The sequence below is a fragment of the Drosophila willistoni genome, assembly GCF_018902025.1.
Source record: "Drosophila willistoni isolate 14030-0811.24 chromosome 2R unlocalized genomic scaffold, UCI_dwil_1.1 Seg167, whole genome shotgun sequence".
Classification (NCBI taxonomy): domain Eukaryota; kingdom Metazoa; phylum Arthropoda; class Insecta; order Diptera; family Drosophilidae; genus Drosophila; species Drosophila willistoni.
In genome coordinates, this window is record NW_025814050.1 from 3,470,123 (window position 1) to 3,488,769 (window position 18,647).

The 18,647-nt window shown below is 36.3% G+C and overlaps 2 protein-coding genes and 2 long non-coding RNA genes across 4 annotated transcripts; 1 reads left to right on the forward strand and 3 right to left on the reverse strand.

Moving 5' to 3' along the window:
* Nucleotides 1–3,904: 3,904 nt before the first annotated feature.
* Nucleotides 3,905–4,936, reverse strand: LOC111518816 (ficolin-2-like). Its single transcript, XM_023176684.2, has 3 exons — nt 4,809–4,936; nt 4,213–4,746; nt 3,905–4,145 (listed from the first exon to the last, which is right to left on the reverse strand). Exons 1-3 carry the CDS (start codon nt 4,934–4,936, stop codon nt 4,001–4,003), a joined length of 807 nt encoding a protein of 268 aa, XP_023032452.1. The 3' UTR covers nt 3,905–4,000.
* Nucleotides 4,937–9,546: 4,610 nt separating this feature from the next.
* On the reverse strand, nt 9,547–10,865 carry LOC124460293. The gene is made up of 3 exons (XR_006954223.1): nt 10,837–10,865; nt 10,195–10,806; nt 9,547–10,139 (listed from the first exon to the last, which is right to left on the reverse strand). It is a non-coding gene; the product is annotated as an uncharacterized LOC124460293 (long non-coding RNA).
* Nucleotides 10,866–15,143: 4,278 nt separating this feature from the next.
* Nucleotides 15,144–15,880, reverse strand: LOC124460266. The gene is made up of 2 exons (XR_006954190.1): nt 15,696–15,880; nt 15,144–15,625 (listed from the first exon to the last, which is right to left on the reverse strand). It is a non-coding gene; the product is annotated as an uncharacterized LOC124460266 (long non-coding RNA).
* An 89-nt stretch (nt 15,881–15,969) lies between these two features.
* LOC6643996 (glutamine synthetase 2 cytoplasmic) lies at nt 15,970–18,234 on the forward strand. Its single transcript, XM_002066634.4, has 4 exons — nt 15,970–16,274; nt 16,890–17,224; nt 17,283–17,474; nt 17,542–18,234. The coding sequence occupies exons 1-4, from the start codon at nt 16,091–16,093 to the stop codon at nt 17,932–17,934; spliced, it is 1,104 nt and encodes a 367-aa protein (XP_002066670.1). The 5' UTR covers nt 15,970–16,090; the 3' UTR covers nt 17,935–18,234.
* Nucleotides 18,235–18,647: the final 413 nt, after the last annotated feature.

Below are 18,647 nucleotides of genomic sequence, written 5' to 3' on the forward strand. Positions count from 1 at the left end.
AAGAGATCCCGTGGTATAGGCAATGCAGAAGGTAGGCAGCCACGTCCACTTGTGGAGATGCCTTGACTAAAACTTGCAGCTCAAAAAAAAAAAAAAAAAAGAAAGAAAAGAAACAAAGGAAGGCCGAATTTAAATGACCCGCGAATGCAATGCTTGATTGCAGAAAGAAAGTTCACCACAGTGGTACATTTCTTTTTCCCATTATGCCAATAGCGGATAATTTCACTTTGATAATTGACTTCGGGTCCAAACGAAGATCAAAGCTAGGCCTAGAGCATAGGCGAACTATCTTGATAAACTCTTTTCAAATTGGCAACCGAGCGAAACAGTCCTTTGCATGGTTAAAATATCACAAGTAAATTTTAAATCCGAATAAATACAAGCCATCCTTCATGGACTTGAATCGGTGATAAAAAGAAACCAATTATGTTGGTGTTCTCTATTTCAAGATATACTTCTTGAGTAAGTGCTAATTTTTCGTTGATTGAATAAATTTGGTAATTTTGCAAATATAATTTTTGCACGCAGATTTGCTAAGTGTCGGTATGTTCGTTTATAATGCCAAAATAAGGAAATTAAAATGTATTGCTTTGATGAAGCAGAAGGTAATTATACAGCTCTAGAAAAAATGAAGTCGTCTCGTCGACTTAGGTATACCATACACCAGTAAAGCAAACATTTCAAATTTATTAAGCAAATGCATTTTCACATGCTTTTTACAAGCGTATCTTAGTATCTCGCTCACTCAATCATACGAGCACCCTAGCGCCCCCACCAGCCAACGGACAACTCCGGCCTTATGGAAAAACGTTTATATGCATAACTTGACTGTTTTTTGTCCGATTTTGATCAAATTTTTTTTGCTGGATATTAGTATTACGTTCAAGTGTGCCAAGATTGATTGCATAAGGTAGAAAAATACAGGAAATAATCGAATTTTTTCAAATTACGGGAGCGAATAGGGGCGTGGCAAAATCTTTACACATACATAATGTGCGCATTTACTAAATAAATATACATACTAAATATGGTTTCTCTAGCTGGAATAGTTTTTGAGATAAGCGCTTTTTTTAAATTGCGGGGGCAGAAAGGGGCGTGGTAATAATTTGAAATAAAATGAACGGACGGACATGGCTAGATCGACTCGGTTGTTGATCCTGATAAAGAATATATATACTTTATGGGGTCGGAGAAGATTTCTTCTGCCTGTTACATACATTTTGGCGACTTTAATATACCATTTCACCCTATGGGTGTATGGTATAAAAATTATATTTCAGTAATATTAAAAACAAGAAGACGACCTTTATAATGCATCAATTGATGGCCTTAGGGACAAATACGTCCAAGAATTATGCCACAGCATTCAAGTATATCCGGTATATCCATACCCTGGTCCGAACAATCTGCGATTCCAGTATGTTACCAAGCCCCAATTCGCAGTATGAAAACAATTTTCGCAACATCAACAGAAAGATGTTTATTGAGACAGCATGTTTATTGAGTTAATATTTTAATTTCGGATGTTAGTATTAAGGAAAATATTGAAGTATGGAAACAATTCATCACGACCGAGCTTGCCAATTGAGTTTTCATCACTTTAAGTTTGAATTATAATATAAAGGAAAATATAACCCATTAAAGTATTTAAAGTGGGTTCCGTCGCTTTAGTTTGGAAACGTTTTAAAGCGATTTAAAACAAAAAAAAAGGAAACTTTAGTTGTTGCCTTGAGAGAGCTCAATAAATGAATGAGAAAATTGTCGAGTGGGCCCTGCTTTTATACCCGTAAAAAGCAAAGACTGCTATGCCCTGTTGGATACGAAAATGCTACTTTGTTTTGGAGGTGAGTAACTTTGTCTAATATCGATAACAAAAGTATCGATTAAAAGAAAGTATAGCGTTCATACCCTAAAATTTCATCGGTTAGTAAAGTCCAAATTTAAAAAAACAAAAAACATTAAATGTATAACTAATTGATGTTTGTAATTGTAAATAGTATTTTGCTTTAGATAAGTTTTTCTGTCATATTCCGTGATTTGGATAAATCAAGTCGAGTAAAGTCAATTCATTTTCCTAATAGAATACATAATTCCCAACAAATAATTCTTTTCAAAAAAGCTCATTTGAACAATCCACATCCACAATCACAGAAGTGAAAACTAATATTAAGATTAGTCATTCCATGATATGCTCGTAAAATAAATGAGTTAGGTTTCAGGTTCTTCCCTTTAAAACAGAAAATGGATAAGTTTTGCATTTTATGTAATGGGTTACCGTTTTTGAGTGACTTATTAATGACGAGAGTAACTTGAACTCTTAAATTAGTTTTACTCCAAGTCCAATGCAGTAGCCAAAGGCGCATATGTACATAGTACACATTTATAGCATAGCTTTTACAATCATTCCCTACATGGACATGGATTAAACCACAAAATAATTACCTCTGTTACAACACGATATTCATGCACTGAATAATGTCCAATAGGCATACGTCTCATTCCCATTCGCGTATACGGAACCAATTTTATTCGACTGCAAGTGTGTATAGCATATGCATATATAGTTATACTAGAAACCCTGCCACGCTTCGCTGAGATTTAAACTATCCTGTCTCCAAAGTTAGATCGAACTGCACATGGTATGCGAATTTTATTATACACTTGGCCCTCGCTTAACACGGGCGTTACGTTCCTAGAAATCCTCGTGTTAAGCGAAACATGGGTTCAGTACAAAATAAGGGGTTACGTTCTCAAAATTCAAAATTAGCAGAAAAATGAAGTAAGTAAGTCGTTCCGCCGACTTGTGTATACCATACACCAGGTGAAACAAATATTTAAAATTTCGAAAACCAAATTCAATCAAATTTGGTAGTTTGATAGAAATAGATAAGATTTATTAGTCTGCCAAATTTGATCGCGATGGTCATAAAATTGCAAGAGACAATCGGTTTTTTCTAAATTATGGAGGCGGAAGTGGGCGTGGCAACATATTAAAATATATGTATTCTGCGCGCATACTAAGCCAGTATACGTACTAAATTTGGTGACTTTAGCTTTGTTAGTTTTCGAGAAAATCAGTTTTGAATATGAATCGTTATGCGGTAAAGTTTCGAGCTATATTTTTGTTTAGAAATTACAAATTAATATGTTGATCATTTATGAAATTGTAAATTTTCTTATATATTATAGAATGGTTTTGGGTTTTTTTTTTATGAGTTAACTTTGTTCACAGAGATACTACTGAATGAAATATTACATTTTAAGAAATGAATGATTGTGGGAAATTTAATTTAGGTGAATAATAATGATATTTATAATAAGGTAATTTTCCGATATTTTTTTTTGGGCAATCTAATGTGAATAAGGACGTTTGCTTTGGATTTTGCACTAGCGCTGAAAGGAAAATCATGGTAGGGTGGGTAGAGAGCGCACTAGGACTATTTTCTTCTATTCTTTTCTCTCTATTCTATTTTGAGTTTCAGCACAGGGACTTTATTTAAAGTTGCTGACGTGTAAGTGGGTGAAACACATTCATCAAAGAACCACCACAGCCGATTGTCATGCTAGCCGCATTAAGAGTCCCGCAGATGATTCGTGTTAACATCAAGATAGGCCTCACACAATAACGTATAGTTGCCGATTGCAATGGTTGGTAAGCCTTTGTGGTTTCGTATTTATGGATATTTAGTTGCCCATCAACAGCATTGAGGCTTTGTACGTTACAATCCTTCATATCATTTAGGATTTTACTTGGGATATTTACTTTATTCTTTAGTCATTAAAGATCATTTTAATTTCTAATCTAGTTTCCTCATAAGACGTAAAGCCGAGGAGACTTTTAATTGCCCCAGAAGTCGTTTTCTGAATACCAAACATACCCGACAAGTGGACAATTGTTTTAGAAAATTGTATTAAACTTTGACTAAGTTCAAACTGGCTTGTGATAACTTGTAAAATATATGAGTAATACGAAATTTTTGACTTAATTTGTGTAAGAGTTTCAACAGGGACACAAGTTTTTGGCCCTGATCATAATTTTCATGGCTTTAAATGAATAGTTATTTCCATGCCAAGCCTCCCATGACATGCCAGTCCAACCCAAACTACTATTGTGTGCCCCTTCATAATACATTCCAAATAGATTGCTAAAAACGAAAAAATAAACAAAATGTTATTAATATAGAAAATCTACTTTTCACTCTACTTAAATACCTATAAGTGCATCTTGTATGCCACCAAGCGCCGAGGCGCTCTTTTGCACACTCTCCGTGGTTGTCCCTATCAAATGTTGAGAATTCTCCAAATTTTGATTTTTCCGTCAAGGAATCTCCGGCATCTCCAGTATAAGTTCCCAACTTAGTCATTTTATACGATTCATTCTCGTTTTCAATATAAAATTCATCGTATCGAGCAAATCTTGTGCTTCCTTCGAAGTCCTCCAATTGGAAATATAACTCATATGTCTGCGATTTGGTTATGGCATGAAGTTTATCCAGTCCTAAGAAAAAGTCGCCAGACATGTCTCCGAAGCCCAATTTGAAAGCCTTCCAATTTCTATAAAAATTCGTTTCGGCATTTGTTCGACTGGCGACGACAATATAACCAGCTCCTGCAATTTGAGCATTGCATAATACTGGGAATGGCTCAAGACCAGGAACCGTAATTTCGTAAATGCCTTCTTCACCATAAGCATATGGACACGTGGTTAGGGTATTATATATTACATGATTAATATCTTTTCCTTCACTGTTTGAATTTACAAAATAGTTTTATTTCCACTATATTATTATTTAATTTTGTTATTTTACCTGATTAATGTGGAATTATTGTTCCCAATCAACTCGAATGAAGAATTAAATGCCGATAGAGCCCCTACACCAAACAATTGACAAAGTGTCAGGCAAGGCACTGTCAAACAAATCCAAAGAACTTTCATTGTTTACTACTAACTTTCTGCAAGAAGTCTGCTTTATATACCAAATACACAACAAACTTGATAAGACTTCAAAGTCAAAGACTTGATAAGATAGACAATTGAATATAATTTACAAGAAAACTATGACTCCGAGGCATAAATCAAAGTGATCGGTTAAAAATCCCCTAAACTAATTATGGTTTGAAAATTTCAAAAGATCGCAGAATTTACAAATTTCTCATAAATTTCCTTATCATCAACTGTTTATCTCTCTGGCAAATATTTGGGACAGTATCAAAGTCAAAACTTAAACTTCCAACGATTTGCAGTTAAGTCGACTAAACAATTACAAATAGTTAATTTAATTAATTTCAACTGTCGAAATATTTTTCCATAAAAGTACTAAAAAATTCCACTAAAATGATTTGCCTTGTTTGGATTTTGGTTTTTCAATAACAAGAAGGAGAGATGCAAACGGGGCGTATGAGAAATTTATGTCACTGTAAAAATTGCTTTGTCAGATTTGTGTCTCTAGCCCGGAGACATATCCATATGTTCACATAAGTTTGAGTATGTGTACTCACGTACAAATACATATACATGCATATCTATATGTACATCTATACATATGTATATATATATATATTATGTCATTTGCCATATGCGGGGATTAGCCATAAGCTGCTTTAGTGGAGCTCGTCCCGACTACCCCATACTCTGAACCCCGCCCCCACCACAAGCAAAACTTTACAACAAAGCTCAACTTCAACTACAACTACAACAAGACTATTGAGTGGTTAAACCGCTTTTCGTTGAGGCACTTGAGTTGCGTGCGGCTGCCGTACTGCCAGTGGCTTATAATTTGTTTGACAAGCATCAAAACAGCCGCAATCCTCCCACCACCACCATCACGACCACCACCACGCCCCTGCTCAGCCACTCCTGTCGCTCATTGTCTAGACCATATTGCACACTCTATTATTTTACGATGGCAGAATCAGTAGGAAAGATAACGAGAGGGATAAGAGAAGGGAACAGATATTAACAAGCGAGCATATAAATTATACACAAAAGTTTAGTTCTGCATATGAAATGGGGATAAAATCTGTAGGATTCTCTATGCTAAAGCCAGCATTGCTGGGATCATTAAGCCAACAAACTCTAGACTAGAACAAGGTTAGACCAACTAAGAGAAAAACCATTATTACCAATGTTAAGCATTTGACAACGATTTTGCGGTTCTACATGGACCAAAAATATGATTCTCGAGGCTAAGAAAATTATTGCAATGAAAATTGATTTAAAAATAAAAATTTCAACAATTTATATGATGATGTATCAAATAGTTACGTCATTCTTAAAATTTTTCCTTTTTATTTTTTTGGTTATTACTTACATAGTCTAGAGGATCTAGGCCATAGAACCATGGAGAGATCTGTTTCCTCAAACAGAAAGGATGTAATCCTTAAAAGAGGCATGTCAAGGGCAGTTGATATGATCAGTAAAATTTATCGAATCTTAAACAACATATTGAGGAGGTTTAATCAACTTTCAAAAACTTCAAACATTGTTGTTATTAAAAATTTAAAATATATGAATAACAATTTTTTTTTTTCAGAGGTTTCTATTTTTTTTATTAGTTTATTCAATCTATCTCTATCTATATATGTAAAAGAAAGTCCAAAGTGTTCAAACACTTATAACTCGAGATCTGCTGAACCAATCATCATGGTTTTTGATTTGTTGTATTTGTATCCTCCCCGAATAGGACAATACATCTTAAAAACAATAAATAATTGCCGGAAAATGTCTTAAAACAGACAATTTCTTTTCCCTATCCAAACGTTTTCTAACCGTCAATTTAAATAAAGTCAACTCTGAATGTTTTGTGTAGTAACATAATAGAAATTCGAATATCGTGTTTTCTGCAGTGTTTAGTAACCCATATTATCAAACCAAACCAATTATCAATCTAATCAGTATGCCACGTCCAGCGATGCCAAGTCAAAATTTGAGAAATACGTAGCCAGGCTCTAAAGTCTACGTATTTTTACGTAGCACAATTTTGCTGAAATACGTAGATCTACGTACAAATACGTAGACTTGGCATCGCTGGCCACGTCCTAGAAGATCAAATCTTTCCCAGCGGAGCCGTAATGCAATTAGGCTACGGAACCTAAAAAAAAAAAGTGTTTGTAAATCTAACTATACCTATGGCTTTGAATTTAAAGATTTGGCATCGCAGTGGATCATAGCAACCTATTGAAGATGCACAGCATATATTCTTGCAAATATACTTCATGGGCAAAATGGAAGAACAACTTGACCGGCGTCAAGGGATCAACACAGCTACGAAAAGAGCAATTCTTCAAGATTAGCAGCAAATGCTTCCTGAACATCATGCATTGGTCAGGCTGTTCAAGACATGCCAAGTGATAACTATAAAGTTGTAATCAGAGCAGATAAAAGACCAGCTGGAACACATGAACGCACTTTTAATGCTCCAACAATCGATGAAGTGACAATCCTGATTGTGGGTGAAAACTTGGAAGCACGTGATATTGTGCTTACACGACACAATACTGGGCAACTACAAAGAATATATGAAACGCACCGTTCCTATGAAGCGTTTTAATACAATACAAACGATTTCATAGTTGACAACAGTTGGATTGTTCCATATTCGCCACTTCTTTCCAAAACATTCAAGGCACATTGTAATGTTGAGTATTGCAGTTCGCTCAAATCTATTAAATACATTTGCAAGTATGTCACGAAAGGTACATGGCGGTTTTTGGTATCCACGCGCTATCAAGTTGGCAGATATGTGAACTGCAATGAAGCAATTTGTCGTATATTCTCATTCCCTATTCACGAACGTTAGCCCACTGTTGTACATTGGGGGTTGAATCTAGAGAACGGTCAGAGAGTATAGCAAAATTTGCACTGCTCTTGTTACTACAGAGCAGTTTTTGCAAACACTTTTTAAAGATTTCATAGAAGTTGTTTGGGGAAAATAGATAAACAAATTATGTTGGTAGAATAGCTAAGTAACTAAATTTAACCCAGAAATCGAACTTTGATTAGTTCGTATCCTTTGTAAAACTAAATGGCAATATAATTGTATTTAAACAAGAGATAATGTAATTGATTAGATTAGAATATTTTATAACACACTCGCTTCAAACCAAGAAGCAGAAGGTTCAAACAAAAATTTGTAGTTCAGATATGAAACGAGTCATAAATAGAAATTATTTATCAGATTTTCACATTCGCAGACTAATACATAAATAGAGTTGTCATTTTACATCGCATCAATTCTATTATACGTCAATTAGGTTTATTATTCAAACTTTGTGTCCTAGGTATTCTGTTTCAAATAATTATTGATTCTGATCAAATGTCCGTCACTCTTGATGTTGCTGACAGGGGCTCAATTGCTCAGTTTTGGATCCAAAACTACAAACTTTTGAAATAACTAAGATATCTTTATGATTTTCCTGATTTTGCCATAACCAAACATGAGGGCTTGAGCTCTAATAGCCCTTACAACAAAATAAGACAGTTGTATTTGTTTTAACACCCACTTTCTAAACAAAAAATTGGATTGCTTTGCACTTACGTTAGTTCAAATAATGTATAAGAAAATCTTGAATGTTCAAAATACTTATAAAATAGTTTGTACTGAAATGAAACAAAATTAAGCTATAAATACTTCAAAAATATATCCCATTTTTCATAAACACCTTAAAACGAAATTTCTTCCGGTACACATTTAAATTTTAAATTTTAATTATAATTGACTCTATTTTTGCTTTTTTACAAAAAACCATGCCCAAAAGGCGGCTCAGGTGGTTTATTCAAGTGTCCACCTAAGCAGTCATTAATCCAGTCACCACTTTTAAGCGATTTTTTTTTTAAATTTGAAGTTTTTATATTTGAAGCCATTGCAGAAGAGACCATTCCGAACCCATAAAGAATGGATATTCTTTATCAGCATAAAAAGCCCAGTTGGGTAATCTGGTCGAAACCAAATCGAACCCTATTAACAGTTTTGTCAAACTCTTTGCCAATTTGAAAATTGATCGGTTCCAAAGCTTGAAAACGCTACGCTACTTCGTTGTGCTTCCGATACCGCTGTCATTTTTGACAACACAAACTACGAAAAGTATATGCTCTGTTCTGTTTTAGTTTTTGAAGTTTGAAAAAACTAATGCAATATAAGAAAGTAATCGAGAGTAAATATAAGAATAGGCGAATATGGGAGCAGATATAAATTCAATCCCCTTGTGATATTATATATCGTCCTGCAGTAACTACTAACTTAAACGAGCTCCATTACATTTTGGCACGTCAAGCTTAAGTTATATTTGTATCTTACCTTTCCCCAAAATCATTTAATTTAATAAAGCCTACCTCCATAATTAATGTGTTTATTTCAAACCATCAAGAATTAATGAATATTGAAAATTATTTCTTATACTACTTACACTGGTTCATTATTATTTGCATGGGTACTTATGTATAATTTAAATCTCTAATTATCCGTCGCACATTAAAGTTTAACGCCCACTATCGAGTTTTTTATCGTAGCATTTCACCCGACTAGAAGCTTTATCCGCAGCTAACTTAATAAAGTTAGAGCTTTGTAGAATGGAATCGAAAGGGTACATATATATAGAGCTAAGGTTTGCCTACCTATAACTCTTTTCATTAAATAGAAATACTTTTCGAAAAGCAAAAAAAAAAATTAATAATATTCCCTGTCTAACAAGTATACAAAATCAACATACATACATGTATAACTCATATCCTCAGTGGGTAATCTTAGTCTAAAGACTAGCGTGGCTATTTTTTATCAAAGTCAAACCTCTATCACAAAATGATTTATCATATAAAACTTACTTAAATCACATTCTTAATTCTAAGAAGAAGACCACAGTTTTCCTCTCAAAAACCCCGAGACTTTCGTGGCCAAAGCCAAGATTAGCCTCAGTCATATATACCCTCAACGCAAAATCCTCCTAGGTCCCAGGATTTGTAAGTCTCGGATATGAGACTTCATCTCTAGTTCTGACATCATGTAAAAAGGTGGAAAGCAAGAATTTTGCCCCATCTATATTGTGAATACAACGGGCTAAGCCTTGATCTCTAAGATCTGAGTTCAATACTTCGTGGCTGGCCAGCACTCGGTTTGGGGTCATTTTGGATACTTGTAAAGCTCCTGCAATAAAACTTTTAGTACGAAATTTTTACTGCATTGTCTAAAGACTACATACCTAAGCTTTTTTTTGAGAACCGAATTAAAAAAGTACCAACAGGCTAATCGCTCAGAAGATCTGCAGCCTTTTCATTACATATAAAGCCAGAAATGAGACCAGCTTCGTACATGGCATGCACGAACGTGTTTCTGACATCGTTACGGGGAATTCTGGGCTCCAGTAACTTCAAAAGGTTATAAAACCATTCCCAATAGAAATAGTATCCCTTCCATATTCCATTCAAAAAGACTTTCGATGTAATCCAATCACCTTCTGCTAGCGGCGGTACATCTTGTAGCTTTGGAAAGTAGTTTACGCAAAAGATTGTACCCGCAACAACCCGCTCTTGGTTGAGATGACAAATCTGAACCACCGGGTGGGGCAATGCCCAAATGCATACTGGTTGATTATCGATTAAAATATTAGTGTAAAAGAGCAAAGCGCATTTTTCTTCCAGAATGCTACGGACATCCGAGTCAAAGCGTTGGGTTCTGTTGAGTTTTAACCTATTAAAGGTGGCCCAGCAATTTTCTTCTTCGTACATCAACTTTGCTGTTCCAATTCCAGGTAAACTCCTGTTTATTATTACCTTTGAGTCTACGAAGCCTTGAAGTTTTGACACTTCGCTGCCTGCGGAATTGACAAAGTAGATATACTCACCAGATACAATGTCGCAATACACTTAGGACTCTGATATAGTCGCGCCCTCCTCATAGAGACATCGAAAAGTCGCATTGAATGGTTTCCTTTTCTTTAGTATTTGCGTTGAAACATCCACATGACAAACTAGTTTCATTAAACTAAATTTGTCTTGTTTAATTTTTATTCGAGAAATTCTGATGAGGTTTGATTCCATTTCATTAGTCAGCTTGATGTAGGTATTGAAAAACTGTAGCATTAGCCTGAATGTTCTTGACTGTGAAGGATTAAAGTTCGTTCCATTCGAATTCAAAGCATTGAGGACCTCTTCGCTGAATATGGCCAGCTTATTATAACGGATGAATATCTTAAATGAGGTATCTTCATTTTTAACAGTTTTCGATTGGCATTCAGAGAGCAACTCTTGGACTTGATCGGCAAATGGTGATATTTTATCCATGCTAGTTCATTAAGGCTGCCTAGAAAATATTTAAAAAGAAGCTGATCAATAGAGCGCAAGATTTTAGGTATTTTGATTAAAAATTTGTCAAGTAAGTTGGAGAGATTGTTGATTTTATTATTGCAAATTGGCTGTCGAAAATTCATAGGTTTGCAATTTACAAAACCTACATATTTTCAATGGGTAAATGCAAAAAAACATACAACTTTCGGTTTTTTAAATTAAAAAAAAGATAATATCAGAAAAAAGATACTTTTTAAGATTTATAAGATAAGATAAGAATTTTATTGAATTTTCGTGCTTTATTGTGCGTAAATGCTCCGACAGTCTAATCGCAAATGAGTGTCATTTTCCTTCAAGACATAAAAATAAACCCAGAATTCCGTTGATAAACGAAACAAAAAGCATGCTGATTCTGCAAACGGTTTGCGAAAAAACTATAATGACGTCATCAACATCGTCACCGTATACGTCACTGTCATCGGAGACAAAACACTCGCTTTTTCTTTCCCTCTCATAGAACATGTGCGTGTATAATTGATAAGAACTAATAAAAACTTTTGTCGCTCTAAGCGATTTAAATAGTCTCCGTCCTTACAAATACTTATGACAGATCCCTTTCGGGTTCTCTTTATAAAATACCTATTCACAGTCGCCTTACTATGGCGCCACAAAGTTTGATCTATTTCAAGAAGTCAAATACCAAATATAGTCGAAAACAATTTGAAGGTGTCATAAAGAGAAGATGACGTAGTTTGACCAAATTCACCATGGCGTATCCAAAATAGCGTTTTATATGTAAATCTGATTGAATTTTCTCTCTCTGTTTATGTCTTAACTTATAGAATACATATATTCCACTGCGGAAAACTGAAGCGAATTAAAACCAGAGGGCCGGGGCCAACTTTTGCCGCGTCGTTTTATCCAAAAAGTCTAATGTTTTCGAAAGAACGGCCTACAAAGTTATTGATCAAAGTCACTGTTTACCACCGATTGTTTCTATGGAAGCCATATGATATAGTTGCCAAATCTAGATCAAATTTGGCACAATCGTTTATAGGTACCCTTTTTGCTAGGGTACAAAAAGCCCGCGAGTTTTGTTAAAGCTTCCCTACTTTCGGCCGTCCCATGACGGCAAAAAATATTTTTGGTGGTCTTTGAGGAGAGTTTATAAATCCAGAATTCAAAACGCAATATTCTCTCTCAATTCTACAAAAAACAAATCATTTTTTAATGCTGAACGAAACTCATGTCACAAAAACACCTTGACCCTATTCCACAGAATTTTCTTTCAATCAGCATTTGCTTATCACTAACAGTTCTCTCTGGGTTTAATTCTATGTCTGGAGCAAAAAAGACACTCATTTGCGATTAGACTGTCGGATCATTCACGCACAATGAAGTAAGAAAATTCAATAAAATTCTTAGTGTAATCTAAAACATAACTGTGGCCGGATCTTAAAAAGTATCTTTTTTCTGTAATTATCTTTTTATACCCTTGCAAAAAGGGTATATTAATTTTGGTCAGAAGTGTGCAACGCATAGAAGGAAGCATCTCCGACCATATAAAGTATATATATTCTTAATCAGCATGACGAGACGAGTTCATATAGCCATGTCCGTCCGTCCGTCCGTCCGTCCGTCCGTCCGTCCGTCCGTCTGTCCGTCTGTCCGTCTGTCCGTCCGTCTGGATCAACGCAAACTCCTCCTAGACCGTTAGAGCTACAGAGTTGAAATTTTGCATGTAGGCTTGTAGATACTGCAGGCGTTGTATATCTCGGATTCAGCCGGATCGGATCACTATATCATATAGCTCCCATACAAACCGCAAAGTCACGAACAGTGACTTTTCTCAATATCTTCGTTATTTTTTGAGCTATTGTCGTGAAATTTAATATTGGTGAGTTTATTATACATATAAACGACTATGCCAAATTTGATCAAGATCGGGTGACTATATCATATACCTCCCATAGGAACGATCGGTCGAAAACAGTGACTTTCTTCAATAACTTCGTTACTTTTGACGCGATTGCTTTCAAATTAAATATTTGTAAGTTTAGTATATCTGTTCATGACTGTGCCGAATTTGATAAATATCGGGTTACTATATCATATAGCTCCCATTGGAACGATCGGTGGAAAACAGTGACTTTGATCAATATCTTCGTTATTTCCTATGCATAGATTGTTGGCCGTTCTTTCGCAAACATTAGACTTTTCAGATAAAACGTTTTTCCACTTTGATGGCTATAAGTAAGGAAAAAGTTGCAAGGGTATACAAACTTTGACACGGTCGAAGTTAGCCCCGGCCCTCTGGTTTTTAATTTAAAAACCCGAAAGTTGTATGTTTTTTTTTGCATTTACCCATTGAAAATATGTAGGTTTTGTAAATTGCAAACCTATGAATTTTCGACAGCCATTTTGCAATAATAAAATCAACAATCTCTCCAACTTACTTGACACATTTTTAATCAAAATACATTAAATCTTGCGCTCTATTGATCAGCTTTTTTTTAACATATTTTGTAGGCAGCCTTAATGAACTAGCATGGATAAAATATCACCATTTGCCGATCAAGTCCAAGAGTTGCTCTCTGAATGCCAATCGAAAACTGTTAAAAATGAAGATACCTCATTTAAGATATTCCTCCGTTATAATAAGCTAACCATATTCAGCGAAGAGGTCCTCGATGCTTTGAATTCGAATGGAACGAACTTTAATCCTTCACAGTCCAGAACATTCAGGCTAATGCTACAGTTTTTCAATACCTACATCAAGCTGACTAATGAAATGGAATCAAACCTCATCAGAATTTCTCGAATAAAAATTAAACAAGACAAATTTAGTTTAATGAAACTAGTTTGTCATGTGGATGTTTAAACGCAAATACTAAAGAAAAGTAACCCATTCAATGCGACTTTTCGATGTCTCTATGTGGAGGAGTCCTAAGTGTATTGCGACATTGTATCTGGTGAGTAATGCATTTTAAAACGACAATTCATTTATCAAAATATGTACTTTGTCAATTCCCCAGGCAGCGAAGTGTCAAAACTTCAAGGCTTCGTAGACTCAAAGGTAATAATAAACAGGAGTTTACCTGGAATTGGAATAGCAAAGTTGATGTACGAAGAAGAAAATTGCTGGGCCACCTTTAATAGGTTAAAACTCAACAGAACCCAACGCTTTGACCCGGATGTCCATAGCATTCTGGAAGAAAAATGCGCTTTGCTATTTTACACTAATATTTTAATCGATAATCAACCAGTATGCATTTGGGCATTGTCCCACCCGGTGGTTCAGATTTGTCATCTCAACCAAGAGCGGGTTGTTGCGGGTACAATCTTTTGCGTAAACTACTTTCCAAAGCTACAAGATGTACCGCCGCTAGCAGAAGGTGATTGGATTACATCGAAAGTCTTTTTGAATAAAATATGGAAGGGATAGTATTTCTATTGGGAATGGTTTTATAACCTTTTGAAGTTACTGGAGCCCAGAATTCCCCGTAACGATGTCAGAAACACGTCCGTGCATGCCATGTACGAAGCTGGTCTCATTTCTGGCTTTATAAGTAATGAAAAGGCTGCAGATCTTCTGAGCGATTAGCCTGTTGGTACCTTTTTAATTCGGTTCTCAAAAGAAAGCTTAGGTATGTAGTCTTTAGACAATGCAGTAAAAATTTCGTACTAAAAGTTTTATTGCAGGAGCTTTACAAGTATCCAAAATGACCCCAAACCGAGTGCTGGCCAGCCACGAAGTATTGAACTCAGATCTTAGAGATCAAGGCTTAGCCCGTTGTATTCACGATGAAGATGGCGCAGAATTCGTGCTTTCCACCTTTTTACATGATGTCAGAACTAGATGAGATGAAGCACTAAATCCATTTATTATAAATTAAAAAACTCACACATATGTAAAACATTCATTTACAAATATTTTTTACGTTAAAACTAGATTATAATTTTTTGATATAGAATTCAGTTGGTAACATAACTGCAGAAATAGTCCAGTCGATTTAGCCATGTTCGTCTTTGGATCCCGGAAAACATAAGATCTTGAGTCATTAAATTTGGTATGAAAAATCGTGTGGTATGTACGATGATAAAGTTTATTTAAAATGTTCCCCTCTCCCCGGTATGAGCGCGATTTCAAGTTCTTTTGCGTGAGTTGGTAGAGTTACTTCAAACATTTGGTCAAATTTTATCCTTCTGAAACTTTTCCGACCACACTAAGTATATTGTTAATCAGCTGCAACAGCCTATGTGATCCGTCCGCCCTTCTATCCGTCCGGATGAAAGGCTAGAGCTACCAAATTTCCATTCAAATAGACTCGTGTTGTAAGCAAGCAACTGTAATTCCAAGAAAATTGATTTTCTCCTCTAATATTTAAACTATTGCAATCAAATTTGTCACACTTACATTTGTTATTAAATACTAACACCATGCCGAATTAACGTTTTTCACTATAAGAACGGAGCTGGCCCTTGCCTGATGACGGCTCTAAAGTGCACGTGTGCTTGCAAGAGTGTATGTACATTCATTTGGTCATAGTTTGGTCACATGGTGCACGGTATACCGAAGTCGTCGCGTCGATATACTTGCGTCATTGTTGCTAGCTAGTACTAACTACATCTATAAATTGAGTTGGAATATTGCTTTCCAGCTCAGACGTCTTCCAGCGTATCAACTAATAATAACACTCAGCTAGAACACAGTTACATTTGCTGATCCGCGGCCAACAACGATAGTTTTGAAGTTAAAGCACTCTCTTAGTCACTGGCCTCGTTCGTGTTCGCACTTAAACAAATTTCAGTATGTCCGGTGTAATCCTCAAAGGCTCCCCCAATACGGGCAGCAATAAAAACGTATTGGATCGTTATATGGCATTGCCGTTGCATGAGGATGTTGTCCAGGCTACATATGTATGGATCGATGGCACAGGAGTGGATCTGCGCAGCAAGGATCGCACCCTAGACTTCATGCCAACGAGTCCAAATGGTAAGTCCTAATACAAGTCTCGCAGCTATTAAGCTGTTATTATGAAACTTCCTACTAAGTTTGTAAGCAGGACAAATTGTCTGATCTATTGACTGCACACAGAAGATTCCAATTTAGACGATAGTTGAATTGAATTGCATTGTTATAGCCGTATAGCCGCTTTGTCGGAAGATTACACGTGCATGAATTGGCTTTGTTTTTCACCCTTGAAAGAGGCAATACATCGACGACTTGGCTTGCTATTTGAACTTGAATTTTATACTTCGAATCTCAATTTTTAACCCAAAAATTCATAAAATCTTTTTTTGGCCTTCTTTGTGCCGACCCCTACCAAATTGTTCTCTTTCTTTTATGCTCGGTTTTTTTCTTTTCATACTTAAAATCGCGACATCTAACGTGGTAACCGTTGCCATTGCCATTTAGACATGTAATTTGAATTAGTTATACACTAATGGAGGTCTGTCTGTTGCTCGATCGATGAGTCACAGCACATTACTTTCTCAAAATGCTGCGATATGACGACTTAAAGTGGCTCCATAGTGATTTCATTTTAACTAAGCTAGTTCCCGATCTCGACCTTGGATTAATAATAATATTACTATATTTTTGCGGCAGATCTACCCGTTTGGGATTATCCTGGTTGTTTTGAAAACGAGAAGCCGGATATAGATACCTATCTTTATCCAGTGGCTATTTATAAGGATCCCTTACGCCGTGGCAACAACATTCTGGTCCTGTGCCAAACATGCAAAATCGATGGTGCTCCTGCCAAAACAAATCACCGTAAGAGTTGCCTGGAGGTGTGTAAGAAGTGTGAGGATTTCGTACCATGGTTCGGCATTGAGCAGGAATACACGTTCCTGGATTTCGATGGCCATCCATTGGGTTGGCCCAAGAACGGTTATCCTGGACCACAGGGATCCTACCACTGCGGTGTTGGTGCCAATAAGGTAAGTTTCGCACACGTTGATCTCAAAAATGTGTGCCACTACCTTTCCCTTTTTGCAGGTCTTTGGTCGCGATATTGCAGATGCTCATTACCGTGCCTGCTTGTATGCCGGCATCAAGGTGTTCGGCACTAATGCCGAAGCCATGCCAGCCCAATGGGAATTTCAAGTCGGAACAAGTTCCGGTATTACCATTGCCGACGATCTATGGATGGCTCGGTTCCTACTCCATCGCATAGCGGAAGAATGCGGCGTGAGTTGATACTCTGTCTCGGCCCACTCATTTGACTGCAATTGTCTCCTTCTTCTGCTTTTTGTAGGTTATAGTTACTCTGGATCCTAAACCAATGCCTGGTGACTGGAGTGCCGCTGGAGCCCACACCAATGTCTCTACAAAGGCCATGCGTGAGGATGGCGGAATTTTTGATATTCATAAAGCCATAACCAAGCTCTCCAAATGTCACGAGCGTCACATTCGTGCCTATGATCCCAAACAAGGTCTGGACAATGCGCGTCGCTTAACTGGTAAACATTGCACGAGCTCTTTTACCGAATTTAGCTCCGGTGTGGCTAGTAGGAACAGTAGCATACGCATTCCACGTAGCGTAAATAACAACGGGAAGGGTTATTTCGAGGACCGTCGGCCTAGCTCAAATTGCGATCCATATTCCGTGGTGGAGGCCATTTTGCGGACGATTTGCTTGGACGAGTAGAATGATTCTTCCCCCCGGATCTAGCTAAACTGTGAGAGAGACGAGGCTTGACATCCAACAAAATAATTGTAGTACATTTACCTTCTCTCAATATCCTTACCATCATTTCTTTTACATTTAGGCTTTCTTCCGACTCTAAATGTTTTTATCGGAATCTAGTTTGAGACTTGTTCTCACTTTCGATTCCAAAACCAATTTTTTAATTTATACGTGTATGTTACACCTCCTAAATATTTTTCTTAAATGCTTCATATGTTGAGAGCAATATTAGCCTTAAGTGAATAAATGAATTGAACTTAACTTCAAATACGATTGGCATCTGACACAGACTTGAGAACAGCTAGTTGAAAAACAGTGGGGAACGGCTGTCAATTTATCTTCAAAAACGACTTAAAAACTAAACAAGATCCCGTCAAGGACGAAAAAAACCGGCAATATTTTTAAGACATAAAAACTAGATATATTCTTAATAAGCACGACGAGACAAGTTCCTTCGTCCGCTCGTCCGTTCGTCTTACTTAATATTAACACCTCCTAGACCTACAGCGCTTAAATTTCATGTAGTTTTCTACATACTAAAGGCATTGTATATGCAGGAATAAACCTAGTGGGACCAGGAATTTGTAATAAAGATTATTGTGGGGATGGTATGGTAACGCTGTAAGGCCAGACCTACTTCTACCTAAAACCCATTGTTCCGTTAATAAATAACT

What these genes read in the sequence shown, in the direction of transcription:
- LOC6643996 (XM_002066634.4), top strand. Translation starts at nt 16,091, where the DNA reads ATGTCCGGTGTAATCCTCAAAGGCTCCCCCAATACGGGCAGCAATAAA. An exon ending in GCGGTGTTGGTGCCAATAAG is followed by an intron (nt 17,225 to 17,282) that starts GTAAGTTTCGCA and finishes CCCTTTTTGCAG; the next exon opens with GTCTTTGGTCGCGATATTGC. An exon ending in GCATAGCGGAAGAATGCGGC is followed by an intron (nt 17,475 to 17,541) that starts GTGAGTTGATAC and finishes TGCTTTTTGTAG; the next exon opens with GTTATAGTTACTCTGGATCC.
- LOC111518816 (XM_023176684.2), bottom strand. Translation starts at nt 4,936, where the DNA reads ATGAAAGTTCTTTGGATTTGTTTGACAGTGCCTTGCCTGACACTTTGT. An exon ending in AATAATTCCACATTAATCAG is followed by an intron (nt 4,747 to 4,808) that starts GTAAAATAACAA and finishes AAATTCAAACAG; the next exon opens with TGAAGGAAAAGATATTAATC. An exon ending in CATACAAGATGCACTTATAG is followed by an intron (nt 4,146 to 4,212) that starts GTATTTAAGTAG and finishes TTTCGTTTTTAG; the next exon opens with CAATCTATTTGGAATGTATT.